This window comes from Mauremys reevesii, linkage group 1 (genome assembly GCF_016161935.1).
Source record: "Mauremys reevesii isolate NIE-2019 linkage group 1, ASM1616193v1, whole genome shotgun sequence".
In the NCBI taxonomy this organism is placed as follows: domain Eukaryota; kingdom Metazoa; phylum Chordata; order Testudines; family Geoemydidae; genus Mauremys; species Mauremys reevesii.
Genome location: NC_052623.1, coordinates 227,199,065 through 227,211,556, shown reverse-complemented (window position 1 = coordinate 227,211,556; position 12,492 = coordinate 227,199,065). Strand labels below are relative to the sequence as shown.

At 42.6% G+C, this 12,492-nt stretch overlaps 1 protein-coding gene across 2 annotated transcripts in view; it reads right to left on the bottom strand.

The window, feature by feature from the left end:
- Positions 1-12,492, bottom strand: part of C1H12orf4 (chromosome 1 C12orf4 homolog) — a 33,197-nt gene that overhangs the window by 18,418 nt on the left and 2,287 nt on the right. For both annotated transcript variants that reach the window (XM_039538754.1, XM_039538765.1), the window contains exons 3-8: positions 12,308-12,453; positions 6,473-6,654; positions 2,668-2,767; positions 2,456-2,577; positions 796-902; positions 1-36 (exon numbers count right to left, since the gene is read on the bottom strand). The exon at positions 1-36 is cut by the window's left edge and continues 162 nt beyond it. In XM_039538754.1, the coding sequence (XP_039394688.1) occupies positions 1-36; positions 796-902; positions 2,456-2,577; positions 2,668-2,767; positions 6,473-6,654; positions 12,308-12,453 (693 nt within the window). The remainder of the gene's footprint in view (positions 37-795; positions 903-2,455; positions 2,578-2,667; positions 2,768-6,472; positions 6,655-12,307; positions 12,454-12,492) is intronic.

Below are 12,492 nucleotides of genomic sequence, written 5' to 3'. Positions count from 1 at the left end.
ATAATCTCAAATTATGCATAGTTTTCAACTGGGCTCCTGTGTAGAAAGCAAACCCAAAGAGCGCTGAATCCAAACAACTTCAGATATATTACTAAATAACAAACTAGAGTTTTCATTGCTATCAACCCTTTAATGCTCAAATATGCATTGTGTATGTGTGTGACCAAAACTTAGAATGGAGATACACAACAAATAATCAAATGAGGGTAATGAGTGAGGTTCTTTTCTTTAGCATCTATAAAGGTGTCAAGATTTTATACTACCGATAGTAGCAATTTACAAGACTAAAAGGTCTGATAAGACAAAGTGTATGTGATAGAGGAAGGTAAATCTAGGCCTCTAAACAAGTCCCATCCTCCACCATGGGACAGAGGATGAAATATGTAGGTTGTCAGCACATGTCAAATATTTAAAAAATACAATTGCATAAACAAATTAAAACTTCATTTTAAATATTTAATTTTTGGAAATTCTTTTTTTGGAGTTTAATCCAACTCTTAACTTTTGTCATTGACTTCAACAGAAGCTGAATCAGGCTCTATGTAAAAAAAAACAACATTTGATCTGTATCCTGAAATTTTCCCTAGAAAGAGTTTTTCAGTTAGCTATTTGCAAGGCTATTGTTTAAATACAACAAATCAAGATGCCTTATTCTAGGTATTATTTTAATACTTTGTCACTTATTCTCAGTTCTAAGTATGAACAACACATTATTCTATATAATTATACTTCAGCTTAATGGCTTATTGAGAATTCAGTGCTCAATTATCTATGGGATCATGTTACTATACTTACCCAAATGAATAGTAAAACTTTCTTCTAACTGTCTCTGCTCTTCATAAATTCTTCCATTTCCTTCTACAGATTCTCTCAGCTGACTGGGTTGAACCTTAATTTCCTCACTGAAATCCATTAAAATACATTTAAAAGCTCTAGAAGGTTTATCATTAATGCTCTTCTTCTCCAAGGCAGAAATTTGTTTTGTTTTGTGTTAGGGACATACACATTTTTCCCAACTGATCCGTGGAAGCCAAAAATCTGCATATAATTTGCATGAAACAGAGCAGATTGCTGCAGCCTTATAATTAAAATACAGCAGTATGACTCAGAGAGATTACAAATCCCAGCTCTATCCTAAACTGAGCAGAAGTCACAGATTCCACTATAAGGAGGGGAGATTTAAGATAAAAAAAAATATTGGATTTCCCTTCTTAACCTAGCTGTTGAGAGCATCCAGTAAATAATTCTGCACTTGCTGGATTTTATAAAAATCCATTTGTGGATGTTTTAAAATGGGATATCAAAGGAATGTGAGCTTCAAATTAGACCTACTTTTAAATCGTTACAATCTGGTAGGAAAGCCTTTAAACAGTCCTTTAAAAAAGAAAAAAAATCCACCACTGTTTGCTCATAATGAATGATATGAAAGTCTCCATTTCTTTTGTGGTACATTAAGAACACAAGCTCCCTTTGCTGAATTCCCCGGCAGAAGACAAACACTGTTTTCAGAAAACACTGTTGTCAACATGCTTAGTGCAGCTCATGCACAAATAAATAAAGCATGTTTGTTTCTGCAACATTAGAAGAAGACTAAGACATAAATGTCACAAAAAAGGAAAAATAAAAAAGTAACGAGCATCGAATTGAATAACTGTGTATTATTTTTAAAAACTGAGACTTTTATTCTCTCCATTGTGTAAATAGCATCTTCCAAATCAATTAAAGTTAATCATTAAACACTTTTCAGTCTCCTGTCACAACTGGGTGCTGCAGAAACAGTAAGAGATGGCATGCTGTATTAGCACTTCCCAGGTGCCCCATCTGTTTCTGCATAATTAAAGCTTTAATTAAAAAATTAAGACTCCAACTTTTGTAACTGTTAGTAAAGATCTCAATCCTGTGAACTCTTGTGAGTAGTCCTATTAAAAACTCAACAGGACTACTCCATCCACCAGCATTTGCAGAACTGGGGCCTAAGTTCGTGTAGCTCCGTTTTTGGGAACCACCTGACTTGAGACCTTGTGCATGATTTTCAGATGTGCTAAGGACCTACAGCCCGTGCTACTCTGAAAATCAGAAACAAGGGTCAGAAACTCAACTAGTATATACTGACAACTCTGGAGTTACACCAGCTTACACCCAATAAAAAACCATCCATAAATGACTTCAGAATGCATTCTGGAACATTCTATTAGAAATATACATTTTAAATAGTAAGGTAAAGTAGGAAGACACAACTTAAAGCCATAATTTAAGCCCATGCAAAGCATTATACATTTTCTCTCTTCTATAAAAGAACATGTGATGGTTCTATTTTCAGTGGCTCTTAGCCTTTCAATATATATTTTCAATTTAAATCACTATTAGAGAACAGTTACTAAAAAGCGAGTCCTGTACATTACTGTAGTTGAACAGAAAGAATATTTAAAGAGAACTTTACAGCAGAGCTAAATACCTGATTGAGCTGTTGTTGGGATTTTTTAGATCTTGATGAAGTTTTATCACCCATTCCTGATACTCCTGTTTTTGGATGGCGGTGGACTGTTTTAGTTCACTGGTCCATTTATTCTCCAAAACCTAAAAGTAGACATCATTCCAACCAATTCATTTTTCTTTCTTAAGACAATTCTTTGCATGATTTATTCCAATTCACTGAACTTAATTTACCTGTTGGGATTCAAAATGCTGAGCAGCCAATGCATTTACATCTTGATCTGTTAGCGACTTTCCTAGTTCTTGCATCACCTTATCCATTTCTGCTCCTTGTCTAAATCAGAAGCCAATCATTTAGACCAATGCATAGTTACATTAAGCAAACTTTCTGGATGTCTCTGCCAATGTTGAAAGCTTAGCTACTTATAAATGTCAATTACATCATCAACATTTTCATTCTCAAGGTAGGTTTAAATATAAAATTAAGCTTGAAGGCAAAAAAAAATCAGAAATCCAGAGCCAAACCCACCCAATTTATCCACATAAGTAGTACAAGGGACTTCACTGGGAATATCTGTGTAAAGCAAGCAAATTTTTATGCAACTTTTTATCCAGTGCTAACAAACCATGTATAGGATGATTTGTTAGCATCAGATAAATGCTACTGGTTGACTCCTTTTAAAAGTGAACTTTTTACACACGGTTTGAGGATCAATAACACCAACCATTTTTTAAAAAGTCAATTTTCACATGTGCAGTAGCAACTTTTCAAATCTCAGCATATCAGAAGGCTGTCATTGTTTTGTTTGTTGAAAATAGTTTAAATACAGTTTATTTTAATCCTTTTCCCTTTAAAAAATTAAAGCAGGTGAAGTGTGTTAAATAAGCAACCTGGATACTAAAATCCTTTTTACAGAAACAGAACAGGACAAGCTTCTCCCAATTCTGAGCTGGAGGGAGTATCTGTTGTGTTGAAAGGATAGTTTAACTTCCGAACCCATTCAGTCCTGTGAGACTATCAACTGGTAGTGTTTCTGTGATGTGGATACCTAACCACCAGAAACTGGACTGAAACTACAAAATCATTTTATATTGAACAACTTTCAGTGTGAGCTACGTTCAAAGTAAGAAAGATTCAGTATCACATAACCACCAATCATCTGAGCCAGCTCAGCTAAAAACTCTCCTTTGTCACTTGCTTCATCATTTCTTTTGCAGGCACACTTTTCTCCAAGCAAAGATCAGCTCAACATAGCACAGAACTGGCAGCAATACCTGGCACTAAACATCTATTTAAAACCTAGGGACAGGGTTATTTTAATATAAGGGTTATATACAGGGTTATATTTAAAACCTAGGGACATGTGTAAATAGACTATATAATGCCTACATTCAATTGGTGTAACTTCAATAGTCCCTTACATATGAAGATTCATGGTCATGCAAAGTACATCACTGCCCCAATATAACGCAGTCGTGGGGAGCCAAAAATCCCTACCACGTTATAAGTGAAATGCTGTTATATTGGGGTAGCGGTGGCAGGGCTGCAGCGGTGATTTAAAGAGCCTGGGGCTCCGGCCGCGGGGAGCCCCAGGCCCTTTAAATAGCCAGTGGAGCCCCGCTGCCGCAGCCCCAGGGTAGCAGCAGCAGGGCTCCAGCAGTGATTTAAAGGGCCTGGGGCTCCCCACAGCAGCCCATGGCCCTTTAAATCACTGGCCGAGCCCCACTGCCACAGCCCCGGGGTAGCAGTGGCAGGACTCCGGCGGTGATTTAAAGAGCTCTGGGCTCCGGCCGCTGCGGGGAGCCCGGGCCCTTTAAATCGCCAGCCCAGACCCACTGACGCAGCCCCTGGTTAGTGGCAGCAGGGCTCCAGCAGTGATTTAAAGGGCCCTGGGCTCCCTGCAGCAGCCGGAACCCAGGACCCTTTAAAGCGCCGCTGGAGCCCCGCTGCTACCGCGCTATATGCAAACCCGTGTTATCTCGGGTCGTGTTACAGCAGGGTAGCGGTGTACATGAAAATAAATTCCACTGAAGTCAATACACAGTTATGCCATAGCAAAGCTCTGCAAGACAGAATGTGGAGCTATTTCCATGTGCTCTTTTTTCCGCTTATACATACAGGTGATTCACTGAGAAAATAATTCACTAGTAGTCAAAACCTCACACTATACCCATATTGTAGCAATTTAATGTCTCCATAACTGTCATGAATAAAGTCACTTCATACTAGGAGAAAAAACTAAATATGTGTGCATGCACTGTATAATGTGGGCATAATATCAGAAGGTTGATGTTTTGAGACATTTACCTTCATTTGCTACTCAACAAGCTATGTAATTGGGACATTTTGGTGTTAATACAATGAAGCCTGACCCTTTTAAACTAATATTTTATATTGTTATTTCTGCTCTAAAGAGGAAAGCATTGCATATACTTTCCCTAGTGGATAAAGAGGCTTTTGCAGCTTTTCAACAGTCTACCCGTTATCTAGAATCCAATGTTCCAATAATATGTATTATAAGCTATAATCATTGGCTTGAGTGGAGGTCTTTTCTCCCTCTTTTGATGTGAGGAAGTTGATGGTTTGCATTACTTAAGGCACATTAAAAGGTACTGGAGCTTTTGTATAGGGGCCTTTTTGCGTTTTCTAGACTCTAAATAAATAAATGTTGCATTGTCTATATACTACATTCCTTTTTAAAATACAACAGGAACGTAAGGATGGCCATATTGGGTCAGACCAATGGTCCATCTAGCCCAGTATCCCATCTTCTGACAGTAGTCAGTGCCAGACACTTCAGAGGGAATGAACAGAACAGAGAACTCTTCTCAGTCTGCTTTGGACTTAACTAACCTGAATAATTTTGTATTGTCTGCAAACGTTGCCACCTCCCTGTTTATCTCTTTTTCCAGTTCATTTATAAATATGTTGAACAGCACTGGTCTCAATACAGATCCCTGGGGGACACCACTACTATATACCCCTCTCCACTGTGAAAACTGACCATTTGTTCCTACTCTTTCTTTCCTGTCTTTTAACCAGTTACTGCTCCATGAGAGGACCTTCCCTCTTATCCCATGACTGCTTACTTTGCTTAAGAGGGTGAGGGACCTTGTCAAAGGCTTTCTTAAAGTCCAAATATACTATAGCCACTGGATCACCCTTGCCCACCTTTGCTGAGCCCCTCAAAGAATTCTAATACATTGGTGAAGCAAGATTACCCTTTACAAAAGCCATGCTGACTCTTCCCCAACATATCACGTTCATCTGTCTGATAATTCTGTTCTTTACTATATTTTACTTTCAACTAATTTCCCTGGTACTGTAGACTTATGGTCTGTAATTACCAGGATCACCTTTGGAGTCTTTTTAAAAAATTGGCGTCACATCAGCTATCCTCCAGTCATCTGGTATACAAGCTGATTTGACAATAGGTTACATACCAGTTAGTAGTTCTGCAATTTCATATTTGAATTCCTTCAGATCTCTTGGATTAATACAATCTAGTCCCAGTGACTGACTACTGTTTAATTTATCAATCTGTCCCCAAACCTCCTCTAGTGACATCTCAATCTTGGACAGTTCCTCAGATTTGTCACCTAAAAAGAATGGCTCAGGTGTGGGACTCTCCCTCACATCCTCTGCAGTGAAGACCAATACAAAGAATTCATTTAGCTTTTCTGCAATAGCCTTGTCTTTCTTGAGTGATCCTTTAGCATCCGGTGGCCCCACTGATTGTTTGGCAGGCTTCCTAATTCGTATGTACTTAAAAAAATTATATATTCCACAATGTATGTGGAACTTGGACATATTAATGTGATTCAGATTATCTTAGCTTTTACATTTTCTAGCTTTTGATTAGATTCAAAGTTGAAACAGTTATTACATGGAGTTACATTTTTGTATTTTAACTGACCAGTATTCTTTTTAAAGAAGGAAAAAGCTAAAATAAGCCTTATATTGCTAACTGTTCATTTACAGAACTTGTAACAGAGTAATATAGAAAACATCAAGTTTAATGAGACATTTTAAAAATACCTCTCTCGTAATTTTTTCAGTTCCACGTCTCTTTCACTTATTAATTCTGAGATACTAACAAAATAATTGTGTTCCAGGTTTAACAGAGTTTCAGAAGCTGGAGAGTGTATCAGATCATGGTACACATCTGCAAAATCTTCATCCCAGCTGGGTTCTTCAGGTCTTGCATGTTCTAATGTTGTCTAGAAAGTAATAAAGTCAAATATTTTAAAGAATGCTATGGAAATTTTTAAACAAGCATACAGAACCAAAATCACTTAAAATGACAGAGTTAATTTTTGTGCCAATGTACACCGTTCAAAATTTAAAATTTTCCTTTTCTAGTTTGGCTTCTCTCCCCCATCTACTTTTTTTCTCTTCCATTTCCCCATTCCATCTTCTGTTTTCCCTTAATTTCTATCACAACCATTCTCTCCTCCAGCACATTAGGGTGGAAATAATAGAACAGGGGCTGCTCAACCTCCAAATGTGGATGAGCTGATAACCCTACATAACATTCTCTATCTGAAACTGAGTTTGAATAAAAATGATTTATCATCTCCTACCTGTGTGAATACTTAAAAAAAATCAGTTAAATCGTTTCCAATTGGATCTCTTCAACAAAAATTCCTACTGATCTGTGTTCAAAAGGGACCAACACATCAGTATCAATAGGAAAAGTCTTAGGCAAAGGATAAACTCTGCCCCCATTTACATTTGTTCAACCCCATAGACTTCAATGGGAGTTGCTGACCTTTAATAAAGGGCAGCATTTGACCATGAGGGCTCATTTCTGCAAATTCTTACTGAGTAGTCCTTTCAGTGGATAGTTCCACAGACATGATTAAGAACTTGCAGAATGAGCCCTCAGATTTTATCTGAATAGCCAAATTATCACCACGCGGGGTGATCAGTAAAACTGAATTTCAGTGTAATTTCTAATGCTGCCTACATACATTTTGAAAGACTACACACGTAGCAAACCTCTGGAAATTCATATTTCTGACTTTGCCCTGGTCTACACTATGAGTTTAGGTCGAATTTAGCAGTGTTAGATCGATTTAACCCTGCACCCGTCCACATGATGAAGCCGTTATTTTCGATTTAAAGGGCTGTTAAAAATCGATTTCGGTACTCCTCCCCCAACGAGGGGATTAGCGCTGAAATCGACCTTGCCGGGTCCAATTTGGGGTAGTGTGGTCGCAATTCGACGGTATTGGCCTCCGGGAGCTATCCCAGAGTGCTCGATTGTGACCGCTCTGGACAGCGCTCTCAACTCGGATGCACTGGCTAGGTAGACAGGAAAAGGCCCATGAACTTTTGAATCTCATTTCCTGTTTGGCCAGCGTGGCAAGCTGATCAGCACAGGTGACCATGCAGAGCTCATCAGCAGAGGTGACCATGGAGTCCCAGAATCGCAAAAGAGCTCCAGCATGGACCAAATGGGAGGTACTGGATCTGATCGCTGTATGGAGAGATGAATCCGTGCTATCAGAACTCCATTCCAAAAGATGAAATGTCCAAACATTTGAAAAGATCTCAAAGGGCATGAAGGACAGAGGCTATAACAGGGACCCACAGCAGTGCCGCATGAAACTTAAGGAGCTGAGGCAAGCCTACCAAAAAACACCAGAGAGACAAATGGCCACTCCGGGTCACAGCCCCAGACATGCCACTTCCATGATGAGGTGCACGCCATTCTAGGTGGTGCAGCCACCACTACCCCACCCCAGTGCTTTGACTCCGTCAATGGAGTGGCACGCAACAGGGATGCGGGTTTTGGGGACAAGGAAGATGAGGAGGAGGAGGTTGAAGATGGCTCACAGCAAGGAAGTGGAGAAACCATTTTCCCTGACAGCCAGGAACTGTTTCTCACCCTGGACCTAGAGTCAGTACCCCCCGAACCCACCCAAGGCTGCCTCTCGGACCCGCCAGGCGAAGGGATCTCTGATGAGTGTACCTTTGTAAATATTATACATGATTTAAAAGCAAGCATTCGCGGCCAGTACAGCTATTGGAAAAGTCTGTTAACGTGTCTGGGGATGGAGCGGAAATCCTCCAGGGACATCTCCATAAAAGCTCTCCTGGATGTATTCCCAAAGCCTTTGCAAAAGGTTTCTGGGGAGGGCAGCCTTATTCCATCCTCCATGGTAGGACACTTTACCACACCAGGCCACTAACACGTAGTCTGGAATCATTGCATAAGAAGGCATGGCAGCATATGGTCCTGGTGCTTGCTGGCATTCAAACAGCATCCGTTCTTTATCTCTGTGTTATCCTCAGGAGAGTGATATCATTCCTGGACACCTGGTTGAAATAGGGTGATTTTATTAAGGGAACATTCAGAGGTGCCCGTTCCTGCTGGGCTGTTTGCCTGTGGCTGAACAGAAATGTTCCCCACTGTTAGCCACACGGTGCGGGGAGGGATGAAGCGATCATCCCAGAGAATTGGGTATGTGTGTGGAGGGGGGGGTTAGTTGGGTTTGTGCTGCATGTTAACCCGAAAACTGCAGCCCCTCCTCCTTTTAAATGGCCAACCTATTTTAAATGGCCAACCCAACAGCTGCTTGGTATGGGAAATGAGGGTGCTGCTGTTTGAAACCATTCCCACATGTTATGAAGGTTAAAGAAGCCAAAAGACTGTGTCTTACCATGGCTGCCTGCAAGCCAAATTCTGTTGCCCGGCCCTGCGTGAAAGATCTCTCACACCAAACCGGCATACCCTCAATAAGAGGCAAAATGTGACCTTGTACCGAAAGCACATGTGCTATGTAATGTTAACAGCAAGGTTTACTGTGAAAGAGTCTACCCATTGTTCTCCCTTTTTTTTCCCTCCACCAGCTGCAAATGTTTCAATGCTCACACTATCTTCTCCTTCCCAGGGCTAGCAAAGATTAGAAGGGGGGAAAAAATGCACTCGCGATGAAATGTTCTCTGAGCTCATGCAGTCCTCCCATACTGAAAGAGCCCAGCAGAATGCATGGAGGCAGACAATGTCAGAGTCCAGGAAAGCACAATATGAACGCGAGGACAGGTGGTGAGCTGAAGATACGTGGCGGGCTGAAGATGATAGGTGGTGTCAGCTTGGTGACAGAAAGCAAGAGGCAATGCTGAGGCTACTGGAGTAACAAACTGATATGCTCCGGCGTATGGGTGAGGTTCAGGAAAGGCAGCATGAGCACAGAGCACCGCTACAGCCCCTGTGTAAACAACCGCCCTCCTCCCCAAGTTCCATAGCCTCCTCACCCAGATGCCCAAGAACGCGGTGGGGGGGTCCTCCAGGCAGCCAACCACTCCACCCCAGAGGACTGCCCAAGCAACAGAAAGCTGGCATTCAATAAGTTTTAAAGTGCAGTGTGGCCTTGTCCTTCTGTCCTCCCCCACCGCACCTGGTGCTTCCCTCCTCTCCCGCCCCTCCTTGGCAGTTATCTCCCTATTTGTGTGATGAATTAATAAAGAAAGAATGCATGAATGTTAAGCAACAATGACTTTATTGCCTCTGCAAGCGGTGATCGGGGGGAGGGGAGGGTGGTTAGCTTACAGGGAAGTAGAGTGAACCAAGGGTGGTGGGGGGGTCATCAAGGAGAAACAAACAGAACTTTCACACCATAGACTGACCAGTCATGAAACTGGTTTTCAAAGCTTCTCTGATGCACACCACGCCCTCCTGTACTGTTAACCGCTCTGGTGTCTGGCTGCAAGTAATCAGCGGCCAGTCGATTTGCCTCAACCTCCCACCTGCCATAAACGTCTCCCCCTTACTCTCACAGATATCGTGGAGCGCACAGCAAGCAGTAATAACAATGGGAATATTGGTTTCGCTGAGGTCTGTCCGAGTCAGTAAACTGCACCAGCGAGCTTTTAAACCTCCAAATGCACATTCTACCACCATTCAGCACTTGCTCAGCCTATAGTTGAACAGCTCCTGACTACTGTCCAGGCTGCCTGTGTACGGCTTCATGAGCCATGGCATTAAGGGGTAGGCTGGGTCCCCAAGGATAACTATCGGCATTTCAACATCCCCAACTGTTACTTTCTGGTCTGGGAAGAAAGTCCCTTCCTGAAGCTTTTGAAACAGATCAGAGTTCCTGAAGATGCGAGCATCGTGTACCTTTTCCGGCCATCCCACGTTGATGTTGGTGAAACGTCCCTTGTGATCCACCAGTGCACTGAAAAGTACCCCTTTCAGTTTATGTACTCGCTGGCTTGGTGCTCCAGTGCCAAGATAGGGATATGGATTCCATCTATCGCCCCACCACAGTTAGGGAATCCCATTGCAGCAAAGCCATCCGCTATGACCTGCACGTTTCCCAGAGTCATTTCCCTCGATAGCAGCAGCTCTTTGATTGTATTGGCTACTTGGATCACAGCAGCCCCCACAGTAGATTTGCCCACTCCAAATTGATGCCCGACTGACTGGTAGTTGTCTGGCATTGCAAGCTTCCGCAGGGCTATCGCCACTCGCTTCTCAACTGTGAGGACTGCTCTCATCTTGGTATTCTTGCGCTTCAGGGCAGGGGAAAGCAAGTCACAAAGTTCCATGAAAGTGCCCTTACGCATGCAAAAGTTTCGCAGCCACTGGGAATCATCCCAGACATGTAACACTATGCGGTCCCACCAGTCTGTGCTTGTTTCCCGGGCCCAGAATCAGCATTCCACGGCATAAACCTGCCCCATTAACAGCATGATGTCCACATTGCCAGGGCCCATACTTTGCGAGAAGTCTGTGTCCATGTCCTCATCACTCATCCCCGCGCTGCCGTCGCCTCCTTGCTTGGTTTTGCTTTTGCAGGTTCTGGTTCTGCATATACTGCAGGATAACACGCGTGGTGTTTACAGTGCTCATAATTGCAGCAGTGATCTGACTGGACTCCATGCTTGCCGTGCTACGGCATCTGTGCTGAAAAAAGGTGCAAAACGATTGTCTGCTGTTGCTCTGATGGAGGGAGGGGTGACTGATGACATGGCTTACAGGGATGTCACACAAAATGGCCCCCTCAAGGATTGAACTCAAAACCCTGGGTTTAGCAGGCCAATGCTCAAACCACTGAGCTATCCCTCCCCCCACTATTCATGGAGGGAGGGAGAGAGGGACGGAGGGAGCAAATGAATACAGATTTGTTTTGTATTCATTTGGTCTCTTTATTGTTTTGATCCATTCCATCTCTCTTACACATCTTAGGTTGGCAGCAGATGATGCAGTACAATTGCTAGCCATCGTGGTCTCCTGGCTGCTTGCCAGAAGACAGTGCAGTACGACTGCTGGCCATCGTTGTCTCCCATTTATGTCCAGGTGCCCCCGGCCAACCTCACCGAGGTCAGCTAAAAGAGCAACCAGGAGATGATGATGATGGCTACCAATCGTAATGCACCGTCTGCTGCCAAAAGGCAATGAGCTGCTGCTGTGTAGCAATGCAGTACCACGTCTGGCAGCACTCAGGAGACATATGATAACAGCGAGTTGAGTGGGCTCCATGCTTGCCGTGGTATGTCGTCTGCACGGGTAACCCAGGAAAAAAAGGCGAGAAACCATTTATTACCATTGCTTTCACGGGGGGAAAAGGGGGCTGATGACATTTACCCAGAACCACCAGCGGCAATGTTTTTTCCCCATCAGGCATTGGGAGCTCAACCCAGAATTCCAATGGGCGGCGGGAACTGTGGGATAGCTACCCACAGTGCAATGCTCTGGAAGTCGACGCTAGCCTCAGTACTGTGGACGCACTCCATCGAGTTAATGGTTTTAATGGTCTTAAGTGGGGACCCACACAATCGACAGTATAAAATCGATTTCTAAAAACTCGACTTCTATAAATTCGACCTAATTTCGTAGTGTAGACATACCCTCAGTCTCACCTCTGTATAAGCTTTAGCCCAAGCATTTGCCAGCTGGTGCATGTCCACTTCTCCTGATTTCACAGCTTCCAGGGCCGCCTCTGCTTCTTTATCATAATCTTTTATGGATTCTCCTTCAATGAATTGACTAAGAGATTGCTTTAAGTCTATTGTAATAAGAAAAGAATGCATCATCAACCAGAGTT